The 22655-nt window shown below is 35.4% G+C and overlaps 5 protein-coding genes across 6 annotated transcripts; 1 reads left to right on the plus strand and 4 right to left on the minus strand.

The window, feature by feature from the left end:
* Positions 1 to 387: 387 nt before the first annotated feature.
* Positions 388 to 4928, minus strand: LOC145624065 (protein root UVB sensitive 4-like). The gene is made up of 10 exons (XM_081677002.1): positions 4329 to 4928; positions 4021 to 4167; positions 3484 to 3630; positions 2775 to 2837; positions 2617 to 2693; positions 1997 to 2102; positions 1492 to 1591; positions 1246 to 1397; positions 1017 to 1082; positions 388 to 646 (listed from the first exon to the last, which is right to left on the minus strand). The coding sequence occupies exons 1-10, from the start codon at positions 4794 to 4796 to the stop codon at positions 398 to 400; spliced, it is 1575 nt and encodes a 524-aa protein (XP_081533128.1). The 5' UTR covers positions 4797 to 4928; the 3' UTR covers positions 388 to 397.
* A 1859-nt stretch (positions 4929 to 6787) lies between these two features.
* LOC145637411 (B3 domain-containing protein REM16-like) lies at positions 6788 to 8114 on the plus strand. Its single transcript, XM_081688825.1, has 4 exons — positions 6788 to 6904; positions 6994 to 7426; positions 7575 to 7747; positions 7830 to 8114. Exons 1-4 carry the CDS (start codon positions 6788 to 6790, stop codon positions 8112 to 8114), a joined length of 1008 nt encoding a protein of 335 aa, XP_081544951.1.
* A 669-nt stretch (positions 8115 to 8783) lies between these two features.
* On the minus strand, positions 8784 to 12765 carry LOC145624067 (putative membrane protein At3g27390). Its single transcript, XM_081677008.1, has 10 exons — positions 12566 to 12765; positions 12365 to 12473; positions 11630 to 11831; positions 11412 to 11542; positions 10610 to 10898; positions 10341 to 10447; positions 9927 to 10059; positions 9575 to 9767; positions 9206 to 9449; positions 8784 to 9085 (listed from the first exon to the last, which is right to left on the minus strand). Exons 1-10 carry the CDS (start codon positions 12657 to 12659, stop codon positions 8968 to 8970), a joined length of 1620 nt encoding a protein of 539 aa, XP_081533134.1. The 5' UTR covers positions 12660 to 12765; the 3' UTR covers positions 8784 to 8967.
* A 476-nt stretch (positions 12766 to 13241) lies between these two features.
* On the minus strand, positions 13242 to 18302 carry LOC145624074 (uncharacterized). 2 transcript variants are annotated; one of them, XM_081677027.1, is made up of 3 exons: positions 18005 to 18297; positions 14726 to 14995; positions 13242 to 13592 (listed from the first exon to the last, which is right to left on the minus strand). In XM_081677027.1, the coding sequence occupies exons 1-3, from the start codon at positions 18216 to 18218 to the stop codon at positions 13537 to 13539; spliced, it is 540 nt and encodes a 179-aa protein (XP_081533153.1). In that variant the 5' UTR covers positions 18219 to 18297; the 3' UTR covers positions 13242 to 13536. The 2 variants fall into 2 exon arrangements, with proteins under 2 accessions (XP_081533153.1, XP_081533146.1); XM_081677020.1 differs by lacking the exon at positions 13242 to 13592 and adding an exon at positions 14242 to 14330 and having other exon boundaries at positions 18005 to 18302.
* Positions 18303 to 19078: 776 nt separating this feature from the next.
* On the minus strand, positions 19079 to 19897 carry LOC145637427 (uncharacterized). Its single transcript, XM_081688827.1, has 2 exons — positions 19326 to 19897; positions 19079 to 19217 (listed from the first exon to the last, which is right to left on the minus strand). The coding sequence occupies exons 1-2, from the start codon at positions 19895 to 19897 to the stop codon at positions 19079 to 19081; spliced, it is 711 nt and encodes a 236-aa protein (XP_081544953.1).
* Positions 19898 to 22655: the final 2758 nt, after the last annotated feature.

Consider the following 22655-nt stretch of genomic DNA (forward strand, 5'->3'; position numbering starts at 1 on the left):
GTAGAATACCCAAAGTAAACAGATTACTTCGTATTAATCTTAATCACAAGTCACATATGCGCACTACTTTAGTATAGGTCTATAGGAGTATCACATTTTTGCAGTGCTAATAAAACGAAAAGAAAATATATCAGCAGGGCAAAATGCCAAATGAGCAACCCATAGGATATCTTTATTTACAGGTATGATGTTATATGATATCTGAACATGTGACATTCAGTTACAAAGTAAATGATGTCTGAACATGTGACATTCAGTTACAAATAGGTGATTTGTGCTCACCTACTTTTACAAATTTGTACTACTACGGAGTATTTATCAAAATTTGGTGGCAAAGCCAATTCAAAACAACTACTTCGTACATTGTGAGCTACGTAAGCCAAGAAAAAAAAAACAATTAAAACTCATATTTATCATCAAAAACGTATCGAGCTTGCTCATGTGTGCCTAGCAAAATATTCTTGGTAGCCCAACTCAAATCTAACATTTGTTTATGGAGTGTGTTAAGGTTTGACTGCGCAAAACTCTTACTTTCTTGAGACAACTCCAACCACTTCATGATATGTGAATTTGAGATATGGAAATCTTCTATGACGTTCTTCCACTTGCTGGTGCATGAAAGAAGTGTCTGACGAATGTAGCATGCCTGCAAGATATAAGAACCATTACTAGTTTTCTGGTGAATCTGATCAAGTTCCACGACCTGCGGCTGAGGCTATCCCAAAAGCTAAGCACACAGGCTGAGTGTGAGCCGGGTTGTGTCGCCCCATTTACCACCATAAGCAATTTTCATTATTTATAGATTGACCAAGCCAACTCAAAGGCTGCCATACTGTTCTTTGCCAGGTGTGGTCAACACACAACCCATCGGGAAGGTTGGGAGGGAGGGGGGGGGGGGGCTTGTTCTGTGCTGTACCAGCCTGCCAGGCTATTTGCTTGCATGGCCCAGGTCACAGCCACATTTAGAACAGGACAGGATGGGGTGGGGGAAAGGAAAAGAGCTGAGAAAATTCTACCTGCAACAAAACCATAATGATATCCTCTGTTCTTGCACCTTCTCTTAGAGAAAGAAGGATTCCTTGCTAAAATGCGTCACAGAAAAAAAAAAAAAAAAGGTTAGACAGGTCATAATATAAAGGATACAACAACAACAAAGCCTTAGTCCCAAAATGATTTGGGGTCATAATATACAGGATGATGCCATAAAAAGAACAAAGGAATTTTTTTTTTGTCAAATGCACTCACTTTTCCAGATCTTAGTCCATAGCAGGTTTCTAAGCAGATGAAATAGAAATCCTCGTTGCTCAGAGAGTTCATTGTCAACATGGTCAGTCCAGGTATCAGTCTCTTGGGATCCAAGCAACCAATTCTAATTGGCCAATCTCCTTTCTTTCTTCCTGTTTCAACCTCATGAGCTTTAGATAATTAAAACTGCATTTTGTGTCTTTTGGCTACACTTTAACCAATGATGTTAATAAGAATCAAACTCACCAGCCTCTAGAAGGTTAATTCCTTCCAGCTTGCTTACTTCAGCTGGTGATGGGACATATCCACACTGAATCCATTTGTCGAGAATCAGCTCAAGCCTATCCTGAAAATGAATCTCAAGTTAGATACTTTCTTTATATCCAATGAAAGATGAGCAAAGTCCTTTATCAGATAACACAACAGTCTTGCATAGGGTGGAATGGTGGATGCTACCATTGTCCTAAGGAACAATTGCACGGTACAACATAGATTCTCTAGATTCACATTATCACTTATCTCTACCATTCCTCCTCAACTCTCTGGTCCCTCAAGTAAAATTCAAGGCAAGTGACATAAGCACTTACCTATACTATCTCACATTCCCCCGTACCCCAATATAACGAAAAATGAGTGATGTAATGATGCCAGGTACTTAAAAAAAGATCTACTAATTATGAGAGCCTAACTTCGTGCATACAAGAAAATGAATAACTTTTGGGGGAGGGGGTAGAAAGAGCCATAGGCCAACCTTGGTTAAAGTCTGCAGATGCACATGCTTCAACGATTGGTAAATTCCACACAGGTCAATTGCTGAGAATATGGGGTATACCACAAACGGCAAACCTGCTTGCAATCTTAAGAGCATTACTTAAATTGGTTAGTGCTATACATTAATTATAAATAATATAAAAAAGAAGAGGACCAGAAACAATGAGCTTTATACTCGATGGACAAAGTTAATGCAAATTGCAAAAGGAATCTAGTGACAACTGACAAAAATTAATCAGTATAAAACATGAAAATCACAAGTCCTAAAACATGCAGAACAGAGGAGATGGAAAATCTCATCGTTTGTGAGGGATTTGCAGATGGAAATTTGGTATTCACATGTTTTCAGAGGAATCTAAGTGATGTTTGTGAGAGAAATCCAAGTGATGGATAAAGACATAGATACAGATCAAATTTAAATTTAGTCATCCGGAGACATAGTGTGGAAGGAGAGAAGGGCTAATGCCTTAAACAACAACTTCTTTTTTGAACTTCACAAGATCAGAGAACAATTTGAACTTGGCCAACTTTATATTGAAACTTCAAGTACAAAACTCTACAAAGAACAGAATACGACAGCATTATAATGGAGGGTCAAACCTTTCATTATTCTTGAGCATAACATTTAAAAATGCAGCCAATAGAAGACCCAAGTTATCAAAGCACACTGTTTGAATCTGAAATCCATAAAAAATAAAATCAGCATATATATTAGGAAGTGTATAGAATAAAAGGCACCATCTCACATCACAACCAACCTGGGCTTTAGCAGAAACCTCACCCAAGTTATCAGCTAACGCGAAACTCCGATGTACGGCTGTCTGGCAATGCATTGAACAAAGTTATATTTCGACATGATGAACTAGAATAACAACGATATGTCTAGGAAAAAAAACCAGCACTTAGGTACTTATTATTGCTGAAGCAGACTCCTAAGAAGAGAGATGCGAATGAAATTGCTAAAAGAAAATCTGAAGTGGAGTGAGACTACAATCTCAAGAGCATATAGAGTACAAAGTGTAAAGAAAGCAATTTTCAATTCACTCAGTTAGATGAGCTTTTTATAGGCAGAACCATAATATAACCTTGAGACAACACCTAATCAGTAATCACATTGAACGCCATAAAATCATTTACCTACGGCTCAAAACTTTCAAAGCACATCAGACAATGCTATCCCAGTTTTTAAGTTGAAAGTCTCAAGGGAACTTTTAGAGTTAAATTTGTTCATCCCCTGTATTCTTTGAAGCCATAAATAAAAATTTCTCAAAAAGTTAATACAGACCAATTAGTGAAGAAACATACTCAATGAGAAATAAACCTTTTAATTGCAGGACTAAGTATACGAAACCTAAATTTTTATAATGAGTTCATCAAGCTCACAAGTCATAAGTAGTTCTGATTCCAGAAGCAATACTAATCCAACAAAATACAGAATTAAAGCATATGTTGAGGGCAGAACCTTACACCAGTTGCCAGGTAGCATGCCAAGCTTATTTGTTTAGCAATGTTGGCCACAGAAGCAAGCAGCAAGAAGCAATTTGGAAAAGCAGGGGTCATCAACTCAACTCCAATGCTTAAGCTGAACATAACTGAAGTCGCGAACCTTACTCTCTTCAACAATTCAGAAAAGATCAATATAAGTGATCTACATATGAAAGTGAAAGAGAATACTCTTCATTCACTTAACTGTTTTCAACTATAGATTTCAAAGCACAATACAAAGCACCCACAAACTTCAGTACCATAATACTAATTCCTCATTCATCCTTTCCCCCTTACAAAAGATAAATAAATCCACAGTATAATACTACCTCCGTTATGTGCAACGATTTGACATAAAGCAGAGAGGAAAAATGTCTAATCATTGCACATAACCTGTAACGGAGGTAGTATTTAATTTATACAACCATAAGCTTCTGATGATTGCAGATGAATTGCAAACAGACATAGTGCTCAAGGCCTCAAACAACAAGTAGAAGAACATTAACAAACTCAGCATACCTTCAAATTCGTATCGAAAGCTGAACCTACACAAGCGGTATAAATGCACCTACTCAATCTACCTAGTCCATCCTTCAACACCCAGTTCATAGCCGCAGCGGACGGAAGAGACTGAGCATACCCTACTCCAATTGCTCGAAACATCGCCTAAATTCATCAAATTACAAGCAGCTCAGCAAAATACAACTAATAAATTCAATTCAATGATAAATTCTATATAAACAAAACCATCCCAATTCACTTGATTGTAGAATTACACCAAAAAAATGCAAATTAAAATAATACCAAAATCCCAAAAATAAACATACCTGTGTTGCAAGAACTTGAAGGGAAGAACTAAAAACACGATGCAAAAACTTCCATTTGACATACTCAATATAATTCTCAGTAACTTGCTTTGGTATGAAAAAATCCCTCAAAATCTTCACAAAATTTCTTATACCCACTTCAAAACTTTGAACAAAAGTTAGTGGGTCCCCATCATCAACACAAACAAGCTCCAAAAAACCTTCATCCCAAAAATACTTATAATTTCTCCCATTTTTTCTAATTATAACAGGGAGGTCAATTTTTGACAAAAATTGATGCTTTTTGATAAAGGGTTGTTGAGAATCAGAATTTGGGATGGTGGTTTTGATGGTGGAGGAGAGAGAAAATGTTTTGAAAGGGGTGGTGGGATTGGAATTGAGGGATTGGGGATAGAAATTTCTGGGAAGAGAAGGGTTCCATGAAAATTGAAAAGATTGTAAATTTGAAGGAATTTTTGTGGATAGCATATGAATTGAAGATTGGTTTTAATGGGGATTTTGTGGGTGAATGATTCTGTGATTGTTCAGGAGGAAAAATCTGTTCTTTCTTCTTGGTTGCAGAGGTTTAGGGTTTAAGCGTTGTGTGCCTGAGTCAAGAATTTCAGATAACAAGTTAACGGGAGTGATATCTATAAATTGCTACTAACATTTTACCAATATTTTGGATATATTGTTTATATTAACACAAATGATTTTTTTTCCCAATTCACACTAAAATAGCTAATTGAGAAGTAAAATGTAGTGTACAGTTTGGTCCACAAACAAGGTTTTGGAGCTTCCATACTAAAACCAATTGGCAATAGTAAGAGGTACTCCCTCTACGTTATAAAGTGAAATCATCTCTCCTCTTTCTCCAATGTGGGACACTCATAAGTGGGGTACAATGAGTTTCAACAAGTACTTACGATAATTTATAGCTAAATAAAAATATAGTCATGTAAAAGATATTGATAGATTTGTCTCAATTTATCCTTTCATAATACAGAGTATATTTTTTAAAACTTTGGTGATTAAAGATTTTAGTGATTGATGCAATTGATAGTCGTGAACATGTGAAATGAGACGTGTATATTGTATAACTAAGCTGTGCATGAAAGAGGTGTGAAATTGAGCATAGCACTTAGTAGATGGTGCATGTAGAGGGTGTGGAGTTGAAGATGAGCAGGGAGTGGTCAGTATGGATATCATAGAATGGGTGTCATAATTCACCCTCAAATGTAGAAGGTGTAACAAACAAGAATAAAATAGTTGTTTTGGCTGTACACATATTTCTGTTAGGAGTATTGATGACTTGATGTTGTGGCTAAGTTGGTTATAAATTTATACTTCTTTCAATTTTTTTAGTCCCTTAATATAATTACGGAATTTTAGATAATTTTTGGAGTAGAGAAATATAAATTGAAAAAATAAAGAAAATCCATGTGATAAGAGGGAGATAAAGAGAAAGTGATGTATTTAAATAAGTTGTACTCCGTAAATGAGATAAAGATAAAGAGAGCAACCCCCATTTCTCCTTGATAGAAGAGAGATGTCAATCTAGTGGCTAATAGTTGTAAATAAGTTAAAAATACTATGTAAAAAGGGAAAAGTTTAAATTTTTTCTGGCAAAAACAAGTTCATGTTCTTCTTCAATGAAAGTATGAAATCATCTCCTCTTCCTCTTCAATGAAACCCATCAGCCATCAGCCATCAGCCATCACATCCACCACGGCAGCACCACAATGATTCAATGAAATCATTTTCTCTTCCTCTTCTTAGAGAAGGTACGTACGTACTATAATGGAGAACATGATTCTAAGAAAAACCCTAACAAAAGAGATAAAAACAAAGGGAATTGTTAATCCTTAAGGTTGTGTGTTCTCTCCCCTTTATCGATTTCACACATTGATGCTTGCGCTTTCATAAATCCATGGAGAAATTACTGTACCATTGACAACTTTGATTATTTTACAAGAAGTTTAAGGCTCTATCTATCCTGTTTCTGTAGCAAGTGTGTAGGAGGGCAACACTCATCACTTAAATTGTTGAAACTCGGACTTTGCATGTTTTCGTGTAAAATTGTGGCGCATCAAAGGTATGCACATTTCTATTTGACGCTTGTGTATATGACTGAATGCCATAAGTAGTTAAGTACTGTTTATTGCCATGAACAAATTTGAAGCAGGTTCATATTTGCTAGTTAATATTTTAGCAAGGTTTTAGACAGTAGAAGTACTAATGAAGTAATGAACATCAGGCCATCAGTTACATCATTAGTTACTTTTCTCTGAGGCGAACTAGAGTTTATTCAGCTAACGCGGAGTACATGAACTCTTTGCAGGTGTAACCTAACTTGATCTTAGTAGGGTAAGTGATACATGAATTGTACTTTCGTTACTCGTGACTTCTCTTTGTTGGTAGTTTCATTTCATCTGTTGTACTTACTGACTTCCTAACTATTTTAGGTGTTTGTTACAGAAATGACAGATGTTTGTGCACAATGCAAGACATGGAGAAAAAAGCAATACTGGAATGCATTTCCTGATAACAAACACCATTTTTTCAAGATTATGCTAGGAGACTTTGAGAACTATCTGGTAAAGTAAACTAATCCTCTTTACATGAAAATGAAAAATGTAATGTTCATTTATATAGCATACGTTTTCTAACTCCAATGTTCCCACAGAGAATTCCGAGGAAATTCAAAGACGAGTACAGGGAGAAATTATCACAAAGGGTGACTCTTAGAGGCCCGAGTGGAGAATCCTGGACAGCAGCGCTTGCACAAAGAGGAGAGGACATTGAGCTGAGAAATGGGTGGCGAGATTTTGTCAAGGACCACAGCCTAGAAGAAGGGGATTTTCTAGTCTTCCAGCATGTTGAAAATTCCTTGTTTAATGTGCTGATATTTGATAAAACTGGGTGTGAGAGAGAGGACTCTCACTTTGTTATACAAGGTAGGGATATACGCGCTGAGAATTGTTGCTACATGCGCGACAATAAGAGTCAACAAACAGATAGACCTTCAACAAGATTTGAGGAGGACGAGGTGGTGGATGACAAGGATGATGCTGATGAAGAGGAGGACGAGGATGAAGAAATCCAACAAGAAACTATTGGTAATAAATTGAGAAAAGTTAAGGAAAAGAAAAGACAGTATGAATTAAAATGGTTATTAAGCTCCCGTTTTTTCCCTTCTTTTTCTCACTTTCTTCTGCAATACAAGCCATGAACTGCAGCTAATTTTTACTTTTTACCTCGTTCAAGGAAAAGGAACAAAATCACGGACTGGGAAAGGAAAGTGCTATGAATCAAACAGAAGACCGTTAACAAAAAAGGATAAGGAGAGAGCTTTTCATTTGGCTTCCAAGCATTTAACGACACGACCTTCTTGCAAGATCAGGATGAAGCAGAGCCATGTTCACCATTTATTTATACTGGCATGTATTTATACCCAAATTCTGGATTTCCACGTAACTTAATTACTAACAACAGCTAATAATTAGACATTTTATGATGCAGACAATCCCAAGGGAGTTTGCAGATAACTGCCTTCCTATGGAGTCTCAAGAAATTAAGCTGAGGGTCGGTTCCAAGATCTGGCGAGTTAGCCTTAACCGCAGGAATGTTCAATGCACACTGAATAAAGGGTGGGCACATTTTGTGCTTGACAATAACTTGGAAACAGAAGACTATTGTGTTCTAGAGCTGGCAGATACAGGGACAAGCCAACAGCCACTTACCCTGGATGTTCACATATATCGTGCTGTGGAAAAAATAGTTCCTTTGAAAGTAATTTTGCCTTGACCATTAATGTTATCTGCAAAAAGATGTAATAGTCAAAAGGTTTCTTAGCCTTTTCAGCAACTAATTGTATTCCCTTAAGGTTAATAATTAGGTCACTCATGGAGATTTCTAGCAATGCAATTTGAACAGTCAAATATTTGTAATCAGAATTCCTTGCATGTATAATCATAAGCATAAATGTACAAGCAACCGGTCTTTTTAATCCGTTAGAATTGATAAATCATACCTGGCAAGATACTTCTGATGCAGTCAATGGGGCTGAAAGATACATTCGTTGAATATTAGGAAAGTGAATACCATCTAAGACTAGATATGCCATTGCATGATTCAGAAGACTGCCATCCCTCTACTGAATTATGATACTTCGAAGATTGGGCCATGCAACTTCTCAATGTGGATGGTGTGTATCATTCACTGCTGGACAAGCGAGATAAAAAAGATCCTCCAAATTTGTGGAGCATATAGGAAAAATACAGGAGATCACATTTACAACATACTCATCAGGACATCAGCATTGACAAAAGTACCGCGGTAGCCTGTATGACCTTATAGGCAGATTTTCAGAAATGCTGACAAGTAAATATAATAAATTTGACGGGGATCATAGATGTCATGAGTAAGATGAATGATAAAAACAATAGTAAGAGGTTACTGAATAGCACAGTAGTAAAATAATGGGAGAGCAAACTGATACAGAAGTCTTCATCAACTAATCATCAGGTAATTTGTAATTTGTCTGGGTAAAGTCAAAGGCAAGATCTGAATAAACAACAAATTGGAAAGATATACAATCATTATGACAGAAGTATCAACATCTTGAAGTGTGCAGTCTTAGGCTCTTAACTAGGCTGACTTATACCTCAATATTTTTGTTGGGCTTTGTTACTTCTTGTTCTATTTTGTTAACAACTTTATAGAATCGGCGTCTTGATGTAGGCAGCCTTGATAATGTCAAGCAAAGTCCTTGCAATCTGAAACAATTTGCGAGTGAAAGTATACATATAAGAAACGGCATGGGCATTGGGCAGCACAGAAGAAAAACATCAGTAATAGAGTGAGAATAGCTAGAAATATTTCCCCTTTACACCTACCTTCTACTTATACCCTCCAGTTGAGCCTTCTTGATCTCATCAGAGGGAGGGATTCCTCCATTCTGCCAGGCCTCAATTTTCTCAATATCACCGGCATATAGACAGTGTTTGTAGAAATATAATTCTTCTGCTTCTGTCAAATTCATATGCCTAACTTGCTCTTTCATGACACACATAGGTTCATAAAGCCAATCAAAAATCCTTCCCTCCGGTCTGTTCACTCCCATTATTTCAACATTATCGCCTATTAAAGAAGAAAAGCAACAGAAAAGAAATGTAGTCAGAATTATGGGGATGCACAGAATCAGTAAAGAGGAACCACAATAACAGAAAAATGGAAAGCATAGAAGTCAAACAAGTTTCTCTTACGGATGATAAAGCCAGCAGAACCACTCTTGATGGATCTGAGGAAGCACTCAAGGAAGACATATGCTGGTATACCAATGTTCACGATCTTATTTTTTGAGTGCTTCCAGCTTTCCAAATCCTGCAGTCCAATGGCTCTAGCTCGAAAAAGTTCCACTCCTATGTCTTCATAAGCTTTAAAAAGGTTGTCCCATATCTAAAAAGCATCATAATGCAATGCATAACAATTAATTAATCTATGGTGGGGGATAAAGACAGTTTAATAGTTTGCGTACGAGTCAGTAAACTGAAACGGACATGCCATAAATAATATTAGATACTGATCAAGTGCTCTAGATATTTACAAAGTTCTTACCACTTTCGCCTGAAGTGGATTTGCTTCATCAGAAAGTTGTGTAATCAAAGGTTCTTCTGCATCAGGCTGTTTACGGAGTTCCTTCAATGGCATCGGATCTGGACCAGGGTCGACAAGATCACGATATCTAGGTCTGGCTGCCCAAGTACAGAGAGGCTTTCATATGGTTTCCAGCATGACTACATGAGTTTATCAAGTATGCAACTATGCAAGTAAAGTTTCAAATAGTTCAATACTTCAAATGTTCCATATATTATATACACTCAAAAACCACACACCTTTATGCGTCAAGATTAAGTTGAGGTTTTGATTCCACTTTTCATTATTTTCTCTACAATGTTGTTTCAAAACAAGGAGGGGGAATGACATCTATGAGAAAAACCAATGAAATTCAGAACATATCAATATATATACCTAGGATAGCAGGAACCTTCTCGTAGGTATAGTAAGTCGTTTGTGTACTCATCATATATGGATGGAGAAGCAATTACATATAGTATTCCTCTTTTTGTTGAATTCTCCTACAATTCACAGAAGAGAAAATAATGTGGGAGTCAGTCAGTCAGAGATGTTATAGTATCAGAATTAAGTAAAATGAAAGCAAGTACAGAACACACAGCAAAAAGAAAAAAAAAAAAGGAAAATGCTACTCTATATTTAATCACCAAGTTTATATGAACTACCTCATATGCAACAACTGCAGCATAACATCCAAAACCTAAACTCGAAAGGATACCAAGCAGCATGGCAAAGAATGCCACGACCGGCCACAAGAGAATCCAAAGGCCAGCGAAAGGAACACAAACTGTTTCCAGGAATGGCCCTTCCCTTCCTATGAGATCTTGTATCAAACGTTGCCAACCTTTGAATAAAAGTATTGGAGTTTTATATATAGTTATTAATGTAATGATTGGGATATCAACAACAACCCCAAGTATGGCTGATAGGAGACATCCTGGTAACACAGTGACCCTGCAAGGTAATATCAGAGTCATGATGAAAACAAGATTAAATCCTGGTAGGTAATTAGAACATCAATATAAAAATAAAATGAACAACATCACATAATTCAAATAGCACTAAGTCATGAGATCATGTATGAACATATATACATATACAAGGTGATGCACACAATGGCCTCTCTCTTTTATAAATACAACGTAGTAGATAAGATGACTTGGTCCATACTAAAACAACAGAAATGTGTTGGAAGATTATCATCCATGTGGTTCAGTCAAGTTTCCATAAGGGATAAATATCTATCAAAAGAAAACTCATTATTCCAATACCGGAATAAGGATCCAAAATCAAAGAAAAAGATAGAAACAAACTATCAACTTTTGGTTTGAAAGACAAATGCACTACGGATCAAGATATATGCAACCTTTTGCCCTACTAATCAAGACAAGCAGATGCAACTACTAACGACTCAAACAAAAAGCAATATAAATAATGTAGCTGAATAAGAATTATGATGGATCATACTTAAGTTCAATAGGTTCCTCTCCCCTAGCGTCAAGCAGCTCATCCATGACAGAAAAGTAAGAATGGAATGAAAAATCAGCAAAATCCCGAACAATGGTGCAAGCACCCCAAATATTGTTCCATGTTCCATCCTACACAATTTCAATCCAAATTAACAGCCATTCATCAAAGACTTGATTATAGAAGCAAACAGACAATGACAAATTCTGAAACATTACCGTGAAGACCCTAACCAACTTCATAGCAAGAGATTCCCCTTCTTTGCTGATGGCCTTAAATGTTTCCATTACCGGCCACACATAGCCATACCCGATTCCCATGATCGCACTCCCTGTTACTCCCACCACTGTCCAGATAGCTATTGGTATAGGAACCAACAATATCAATAGGCATTTCATAAATGGTCCAAATTTCCTTGTTCTGTAACACCCCCAAAAACAATATAAAAATACACATTATTTAATATTTACACAACATAGTATTAAGTCTAAAACAAGTTAATCTACTTCTTCCGTTCCAAAATATTAATACACATTATTTAATATTTACACAACATAGTATTAAGTCTAAAACAAGTTAATCTACTTCTTCCGTTCCAAAATATTTACAACAATTATCTTTAATTTTCATGGTCCCTGCACTAAATTGACCAATATTATCTTAAATTATGAATTATAAAAAATTATGAAAATTCCTTATTCCATGCTCCAAAATATCCTGAATTTCCTTGCTCTGTCACAATTGATCAATTAATTTAATCAAAATCCCAAATCATTACTAAAAATAGCTACAACTACTATCATTAAAATTACTACTCGTACGAAGGAAGAAGATGTATAATTAAGTAGTTAATCTAATTTAAAACCAGTGTATAATCATACTAAAATATCTACAAATTTCAATTAAAATCATTAATCTAAAAAAAAAGTAAGAAAAGATGTGTGATTAATTACTTGATCAAGCAGTAGATACTCCAGAAAAGATGAAGAGGCCATAGTCCAATGACAACCCCAGTATCACCAAATGCAATTATAAGAAATACAAAAGGACTAATTATAGCACCTGCAACAATAATTCAGAACAAGGGTATTTTAGGAACATGAAAGTTAACTCACTCCCAAAAAAAATACTCCGTAACAGAGAAAAGGTATTACCTTTGGCAAATCCAAGCAAGAAAAGGAAGATGAAAACAGGGATAAAGAGGATGAAATAAGCGATCATAAACCATATATTTTTAGGGATTTGCATTTTTTTTTTCTAAGTTTAATGGAAGATTATAACTGTAATTAACTGCAAATTGATTGATGATGATCTGAGATTTTGGGTCAACTGATAGAAGTTTTGTGTTAACAAACAAGATAGTGTACTAAAATGGTGGGTGCACAGTTTTGGGAAGATGACAGTTCCGCGTGCAGCATGAGGTGAAATTTCTTATTCATTCATTTACTCGAGGTGCAAAAAGTTTTTTTTCTTTTGTTAAACTTGAAGAAAAAAATAAAGCTGACTCCTTTGATTAATAGGCATGAACACATTTGTCACTCCATATGTTGTATGAGTATTTCAACTCTAATTAGAGGCGTAAAAAACCGAACTGACCTGAATAAATTCAACCTAATCCGATTCATATTTCGACTTATTTGGCCATATTAATTTAGCATGATTCAAAACTAGACCCAATCTGACTAGTCTTATTTAACGGACATGGTTACCCATATTTACATTCTAACTTTTGTTTATCCGAAAATTATCTTAGGTGATACAAAAATTTGAAACTAAAACGGAAATTGAGAGCGAACACACAAGGGATGTAATACCCGTCAAAAGTGATGATGAACTTCGAAGGTGCAGGTTTATCGGTTTGCATAAGTAATGCCCATAGTATGTAATGAACTTTTTATCCAATGTCAATGACAAGGGGGAAAAAAAAACCAAATCAAAAAATTTCAAGGGAAAACGAGCAGCCTCTAATAAGTCTTGCTGCTTGTAAAACAGATCTAAAAGTGTGTAAGATGATTGTCATCAATGCACTTGCTAGCTCCAGTCAGCCAAAGTATAAATTGTAATATTGTATCCATTGAAGTATTTACATAGAAACTTTACAAATTACAAGTAGCTCATATTGGTATCATGAGCACATAGCCTTCTCCAGCGTTTCTTGCAGCTCCCCGCTTTTGAGCGCTTCTGTAAAGGAAACATGATTCAGAAAAGATATTCAAAGAACTATATTACGCGTAAAAAATTAATTAATGCATGCATTTTCTTCCCCCATAATAATACTAGGAAATTTTACAAGCAAGCTCAAAGCACCTACAACACAAATTACTTAGAGGTCAAAGAGCTTCAGGAAGCACTAACAAGATCACCCTTAGTTTAGATTGGAGAGATGGAATGAAAATCTACCTACACTAACCTTAAGTTCTAAGTTATGTCCAAAGCCTGCACGGCTAACAGCTATGTAGACCCAATTTTCCACAGCGTACAGGTATTTCATGAGGGAAAATACTCGCACAATACTTCCTAAACAGTACTGTACTTTAAAAAATATGTGAATAGAAATCAATGATGAAGTTACAACTTTACATTGTAGTCCTTGATACCTTCAGCAGAGTGGAAACATTTCAAAATCTTCCCAGTTAGGATTGATTTACTTGTGAAAGAGGCCTAAGAGTTATGACGAGGACCAAAGTGTTTTTGTTGGCGGTGCAAAGTAAATCTGATGAAAGATTAGAAAGAAAGAAGGGGGGGTGGTGGAGGATTACTCGGCCTTCAAGAAAGAGAAAGCAAATGAAATGTTTTCTATGCACTACGGATGAAGTTCACAACTTTTACATAAATTTATCAGCTATCAGAATTCATCTAACCTCTCATTTTTCCACCAAACTAAGGAGATAAACGATTCTTCACATAACACTCCAAAAACTGTAGTCAAATCAAAGACAGAAGTTACAGTTAAAAAAATTCCCATAGTTCTATTAACTCTTAATCCATCAGAAGCAGAATTGGGTCTAGTTTTGTTTTGACTACATCAAAGGAGAGAGGATTATAACACTATTAACAGTATAGCCTGTAGTCAAATCATGACATGAGTTTCAGTAAACAATGCAAGGTTCCCATTGATCCTATAACTCTTCTTTCATTTTGAAGCAGAGTTGGGTATAGTTATGTTTTAACTATGACAAAGATCAGAATACTTCATTTGTCAATGACCTTATGCTATAATGACAACCAACATGTCAAAAAAGACATTGATTCAGATATATAACCTCTTAAAGGAAAGCAAGTCACTGTATCCTAATAAATTCTGAAGAACTTACCGACTACGATGTCACAACCACCAAAGAACTCCCCATCAATATAAAGCTGTGGAAAGGTCGGCCAGCTTGAGTATTCCTTCAAACCTTGACGCAGAAACTCGTTTTCAAGAATGTTAATAGTTTCAAAAGGCACATTCAGAGACTTCAATACCTGTACAACAGTATTTGAGAATCCACATTGAGGGAAATCCCTAGTTCCCTTCATAAACAGAATCACTTTGTTTGAACTCACTACTTTATCGATAGTAGTCTTCAACTCAGGAGTAAGAGCTGCATAAATAATACAAGAGGGTGTTACTAACTTATAGTATACTCATAATTGCCAGGTCATTACTTATTACACAAGTACATAATTAGGAGACCACCTTTCCTCAATTATTTTCTATAGTAATTAAGCACAAAGTACACATTGTGAGGGTTAGCTTTCTAGATGTACTTTAAATGGGAAACATCCTTTTGCATCAGGATTGCACTCTTCCTTTCTTCTGTTCTTCATATGAACTCTTCATTATTCTCAGAAATCTGCTAAAAATGATGCAAATGTGTTGGGCCTCCAATGAACTTTCACATAGCAAAAGGTTTAAGAAATGAGGAAGATTAATCCTTGTGTGCCCAACAAATGCTATGAGGACAGCAAAGAATTCTTTATAGCACCAAGGTTGGTAGAATCCCAGGTGTAAGGGGTGTACATATCATGGTATCTGATATATCAGACAGCCAAGCATTTGATGCTCAAATAATGTTTTAGAAAAAAACCAGAGATGGAAATTAAAATTAAGTGTTCCAAGCAATGTAAAACTTAAGTATAAACTCAGATTGAAGGAATACATTTACAGCTTTACTAAAAAGAAGTACAAATTTAGGTTAATTAATACCTATGATTTCTTTGTCCCCAATCAAAAGTCTCATTTACTAAAAAGAATTCATTGGTATTGATCCAGTACCTTTATTTTTTATGATTATTTTTCACCTTTAAACAATCAAAACCCACTATCTTATTTCTTCTTCACTTTAATCAACAAAACCCCCATTTCCATCCTTTTCTTTCAACTTTAAACAACAAACCCCAAATTACCTTCCTAAAACATGTGCATAAGGCAATGACACTTTATTTGGGGGCACAACAAATACATAATTGCTTGTGTTGATTAAATCATTAAAAATGCTATCAATTATGACCCTCGGGTTATTTTCACGGTTGGTCTGTCAAACCTCAAACTTGGGAACAAAATAGATGGATATGTAATTACTTGGTTTTGATGAAGGAATGACCTAGGGTTACTTTGACTTTGCTCTTCGAATTTGTACATCGTTTTGGTATATACTTTGTATACAAGTGAGATTAAGTATGATGAAATTGGGATGATAGCCTTTTCTTTTTATATTCCTCACGGACGCAACTATTATGATGTACTTCACTACTTGGACTTGTTTACAGTGGGTCATAGTGAACTGGTGAACCATTATCTTGATAGCCTACTAGCTATTTATGTCATTGAACTGGGTTTTAAGAGTGAAGAGGCTATTTTCTTTCTCTATGATACAGAATGTTTGCATATGTTAGTTGAAAATTTAAATGAGCTGAGAGTAAAGCTGTAAACACTATTAATATTTTACACCCCTTATTTGACATTGGTTTACTAATCTTGATACATGATCCTAGTGACTTTGTTTGTACTTTTGTAAGGAAACCTATTCTTTTTGTTGACCGGAACATAAAGCAGTATATGTTAAGGGAAAGGAGTGGAAAGTGTAGGACCAATGTATACTTGTGCCTAAAGGCCTTAAATCCTGATACTTCATAGGATTATAGTTGTAACTTGTAACACAAATTCACCAAATACCCATGCGCAAGTAGCAAAGGAAAAGTATTTATTGCAAAGAAAACGATGTTGGCACTTCCAAACTCTAGGAGGCTTTACATAATCAAGATTCAAGAAAAACGAAAAGGCACACCATTGAAGTGCCTTTTCCGGATTGGAATTATATTGTCATTGAAATCTTTTGTAGTCTTAGAATCTTATGGAAAGATTGATCTATAAATGGTGATGGAAAATATCATTGAAGGGAATGAAAGACCCTCTGTCATAAGGATTTGGCAGGGCAAAAGCCTTCATAATTAGACTTCTAATTTTGCCATAGACCAAAGCTGTGAAGGGGTGTGAAAGAGAAGAGGGTACTTCCCTTGATTTTGAAACCATAGACTTCCTAAATGTCAATTAAGGTTGGAATCCTATACTCATATAGTCATTCATCTCCATGGAAATGCACTCTCTTTTAAAGTTGCAATTTATCAGCTCAAAATTCATCGCCTTCTCCTTTGAAAAGACCCTACAAAACTAGATCGAGTAGCCACGATCACCTTTAATCAAACTCTTCAACCTGATTGATTGGTGGCTTATTATTCTAAAATTTAATTTTAACATTAAATCCACCATCACCTATCCGATTATCTCCAATAGTCAGGAAACTAGCAAGCAATTTCCAAGGAAATTTAGCTAAACACAGTTTGGTTCTTCGCGATCATAATCACCATAGAGCCACTCCTAACTACCGGAAATTTAAAGTTCATAACTCAAAATCAGCAAACTTCCAATCAAATTGTTTTGAATTTTGCACAAATTAATTACTGTTAAAAACCCATAATGTTAAGCTTAATCAACACTGAACAAGAATGATACTCCCTCCGTCCCTAAATTACATTCCTCTTTGGAAATTTACACGGGAATTAATGAGGAAAGAATAAGACAAATAACAATAATTAGATAATGCAACGAGAAGTACAAAGATAGATTAGTTATTACTCATGACATGTCATCAATCCTTTGCAAAAAAAAAGGACCAAAAATTTTTAACCAATCATATTCATTGTAATTTGGCACAAGGATTGTGAGTGAGATTAAGTAAGGATGAGTGAGAAAGCATTAAATATAAAACAGAAAAAGAGAGTTGATTTACTAAAAAAACTTACCAAAAATAGAAAGGAGGAATGTAATTTTGAAATACCAAAAATAGAAATGAGGAATGTAATTTAGGGATGGAGAGAGTACCAATTTTATCAATAATTACATTAATTATGCATCACAATATCTAAATTGAAACCGAAATTCGCAAATTAGGTCAAATAAATCCAGAATTAACAAATCAAACAAAAAAAAAAATCAGCATACAAATCAAGTAATAATGAGAAAACGAAGCAAAATTGATGCAAAATTACAAGGTATAAATATAAATTAAGCGAATTTCGATTGAAAAGAAGAATGATAAAAAGAATCTTACCAGCGAAACAACGAAAGGTAGAAGATGAACGTCGGCGGAAGATGGCGTCGTTATTTAGGGTGGAAGGGCGACGGAAGGAGAGAGAAGAGAGAGAAAAACAGCGTCGGGAAAATGCAAAAGAAGCGCCGGAATTTCTTACGACAACCTTCGGTGTTTTCTCCGGCGAGTAAATTGCCGGCGATATTGCAAGAGTATTCCCAACCACTGAAGCCATTTTTACAGACCGCTTCTTCTCTCAACTCTACGCCTTCCGCACTGATAAGTCGAGGAACTCTATCCTCTTAAAATCTTAGGGGCATTTTTATACTTTCATATATTTCTCAGGAAAGAAATTTGCTCTTTGTTTGTTGTGTTGGTGTTGGGGTTTGGTTGGGTTGGGTTAAGTTCGGATCGGATGAGTCTTTTGGTTGAGCCAAATTTTAACTTAACTACGTAGGATTGTATTTCAGTTCATGTCACTCAAGTTAGTTTTTACAGTAAATGGATAAGAAGTTTAACTTTGGGTTTAGTTCAAACTGGATGTGGCTTGAATTTTGGATCAAGATATATTAAATGCATGGCTTGAGTTTCAATCAAATTTAAGTTGGGCTAGAATGAGATGCAAAGTCCACTCTAAAAATTGTCATTATGCCCTTGTGATGCAAAAATAGTTGCCTAAATGTTAGCCGTTTGAAATGCCTCGGTATTTTATTGCTCATCATTTCCAGCTAGATTGATGTTTAGGAGTTGAACATGCTAAGTCAATTTAGAGAAAGATCACTGTCCAAGCTAAGTGAGATTTCCATGTATGCACTACTATGTTCTTTCAAAAAAAAAAAAAAAATGCATGGAAGAATAGCCAATAACCAAGGTCAATAACCTTCCGGTCCATAGATATGTAACCTTTTTTTTTTTTTTCTTGAAAGAAGATACGTAAGTCTATAGGACAAAAATGAAATATGTACTATACATCAACTCATGGAGTACTTCATATACTAGAAAGCGAAGACAATATCTGTTACATTTAAACATAATCAGAAAAAAAAAATGTTGGTGATGTAACTTTTTTTTTTTTGAGGAAAGGCGACAGAACGACTAATTATTATTGAAACTCAAACAAAAATCCAATGCAACTACATCTTCTACCACACTTGGACAACTCCCAACCCACACCCTAGTAGAATACTCAAGTGGGGCAAGGTGAGCCATAGAGTGGGCAGCAAAATTAGCTTCCCTAAAAATATGAATAAAAACAACAGAATAAAAAAAATCAGCAATAGCTTTTATCTCTTTAGCTAGCAAACCAAGAAACGAGCCCTCCTTTATTATGCCATTAACCAACTTCACTAAGTGCTCACAATCACTTTCAACAATAACACTTTTAGCATTGCATTGAACAGCCAATTTCAATCCAAGGACCATCGCCTTCGCTTCGGTAATACTAGCATCCCACATCTGATGGACTTGCTGGCAGCCCGCCCTCACCACATCCCCATTATGATCCCTTATAACAACGCCCATTCCAGATCCTGCATCTCCAAAAACCGGCCCATCAACATTCACCTTCAGGGTACCTTCACAAGGAGCACACCAAGAAGCATTCTCACATCGTTGCCTAGTATTAACTCGCGGGAGAGAAGCAAGTTGACGTGCCTCTGTAAAGGCATTAAGCAACGATTCAGCAGCAACTACAATCTCAGCAGGGACCCTAGGCACAGCTCCATTAGCTACAGCATTCCTCTCGTTCCAAGATTCCCACGCAACCATCATAATCTTGGCTCTTTCCCCAACATCTTGCAACCTCAAAACCCAGTCAACCCAATCAGTAGCATCAGAGAAATGTGGGCTATCAAACACAACACCCACCTCCTCCCATACTCCTTTAACAAAATCACAACCCCCAATAGCGTGCATCTCCGTTTCAACTCCCCTATTGCACCTTCTACACAGCGGCGAGATACTCTCTATACGTCTATGAAGTCCTTTGCTTGTTGGGAGAGCACCACAACATAGCCTCCAAACGAACACTCTTACTTTGGGGGGAACACATAGCTTCCAGATTTTTTGCCACTAGTTCGTCGGATTCGAAGAGCCTCTACCTCCTTCCTCCAACCTTCTATTAAAAGAAATAAAGTGATAACCAGATTTTACAGTATAGGATCCCGACTTTTCATAGCTCCATTCATACGTATCCTCAAGCATTGTTGACCCTAGCGGCATGTTCAAAATTTCATCCGCCTCAAACGGAATAAAATTCTCCCTTACCACTTCAACATCCCAATTCCCACTCTCGGCACATATAAGATCTGCCACTCTCTCACAGCTACTACCATCCTTCTTCTTTGAGATAACACGAAAAGAGGGTGGTCTATTGATCCAAGGGTCACTCCACACCTTAACCGATTTACCATTCCCTATAATCCACTTGCATCCCTTCTCAATAACCCATTTACTGCTCCAAATGCTCCTCCATATATAACTCGGCCTGCTGCCTACTTTAGAGCCAAAAAAATCAGAATTCAGGAAATAACTTTTATCAACCAAATGATTTTTTATGGTTAGTTGAAGCATAATTAATAATCCGTGGTTTATACACACGGGTGTACAGTGCTCATCGTACACCTGGATAAATAAAAAAAAGGCGGAAAGAACATCATGTGTTTCATAAAGAACATACATGTATTTGACAAAGAACATGTTTGTATTTGACAAAAACATGCATTACCAAAGAACATAAAGATATAATAAAAAAAACGAGATAAAAGCTTGATAAAATTTTCTGAAAAATTACATATTATTAACGGGAAAAATTTAGAAGTGATAAATAATCGAGTAGGGCCAGGCCATATCATAATTTCTCGTGCCCAAACCCGTAGAAAAGTAGCGGGTTTTCGGGCTTTTTTCGAACCCGGATCGAGTTTTAACTAAAAATGCATTTTTAGGTTTGCCCAAACCCACCCTATTTTGGGCCGGATCGGGTCGGGATGTGAGTCATGCCAATGTTGATCACCTCTTAAAAAATCCTTACCAAAGATATCATTTCCCCAAAAAATAGTTTTCTATCTCTCCAAAAAAAAATTCAACTTCCCATAATAATTTAGTTTTTTTTACTCTAACATTATTTTCAATTAAAAATAATTTAAGATTTCAATATCAAATTTCAAAATACCAAATGTTAAAAAGAACATAATTTATATTGTAAAGTACATATAGTTAATACCTAAATAACACACTAATCAAACTCAAAGAATGTGCGATAATAAAAGTAATTTAAATATGACATGATAATAAAAAATAGAATTTGGGCGTCACTACGACCTTAAAGAACATACATGCCAAATTCAAAGAACATACTTTGTATTATTAAACCCAAAAAAAAATATATGTTTATCAACATATGTTAAATAACATAAGTTATAATGTAAGGAACATATAATTTTACTCAAAGAACACACTGATCACACTCAAATAACATATTAAAGGTATGTTCTTTGTCAAACATAGGTATGTTCTTTATCAAACACTACATGAGCATGGTGCACCCGGGTGTATTATCTAATTTTCAATAATTAATCCCATAAATTAATGTTCTTCTTAGGGCCTGTTCTCATTGACTGAACTCAGCTGAACTGAAATGAACTGAGCTGAGCTGAACTGAACTGAAATGAATATTTTATAAGAGAAGGAAATTAGGAGTTGAACTGAACTGAACTGAATTTCAACGTAAGAGAACAGACCCTTAGTTCTTACAATACTTGTACTTGATCTTTCTTCCCAAATTTCTTGTATATATTAACTGTCAATGATTTAAATTATGAGAAAATACTCTTTACTCAAATAAAATAAGCTCATTATCAGTTATATTTTTATTTTTTTAAAAAAAAAATTGTTGGTCAGTAAGTGTAGTTACTAGTTTTGATAAACATTACTATGTATAGAATTGTGAGTAGTAAATTCTTAAAATCTGATAGGGTTTGTTGTTTCATTATAACAGAAAACTTGAATACGGAGTTCAAAAGAGATATGCAGATTGATTTTGTGTACTCGTAGTAGTACTTTTTATAAAGATAAAGGAAGAATGATTTAATGCACTTCAATGTATGCAATATGCATACAGTACTCAACATTTAATCTTTTCTTGCTTCTCCTCAGCTTAGGAGTTGTCTGATCATTATTGATGACTTCATTTATTTCAACCAAAGATTTGAAGTGTGTTTGTCTGTTGGTTGATCTGAACAAGCCATCCAAACATTACAAATTATAGTACGGAGTACAACATTATAAGGAATTTCGATCTGTGTTTTATTCGTATACATGCTCTTAATTAGTTAATACGAAGTATATTGTTTTTTATTAATTTGTCCGTGTTATGTATGTAGTTATATTCTTAATGCAAGGAATAAGGCTTATTGATTTAAAGCGAGACGATTGTAAACCAGGCCAATAACTAAGTAACTAAGGGCAAAATTAAACCAATATGCATAAGATCTAACGAACTAATTACTTTCAATTGAGTTGCAAATTACATGAACATAAAATAAAATGAGACGATTAAAAAGCTAGATTAAAATCATTAGGAAAAAAAAAAAAAAAAAAAGTACATACATAACCTAAGATTGAAATACAAGTACATCATTCTTACGGAAAATTGTAACTTTCAAAGTATTAGGCG

Source organism: Chenopodium album, chromosome 1 (genome assembly GCF_948465745.1).
Source record: "Chenopodium album chromosome 1, dcCheAlbu1.1, whole genome shotgun sequence".
Classification (NCBI taxonomy): Eukaryota; Viridiplantae; Streptophyta; class Magnoliopsida; order Caryophyllales; family Amaranthaceae; genus Chenopodium; species Chenopodium album.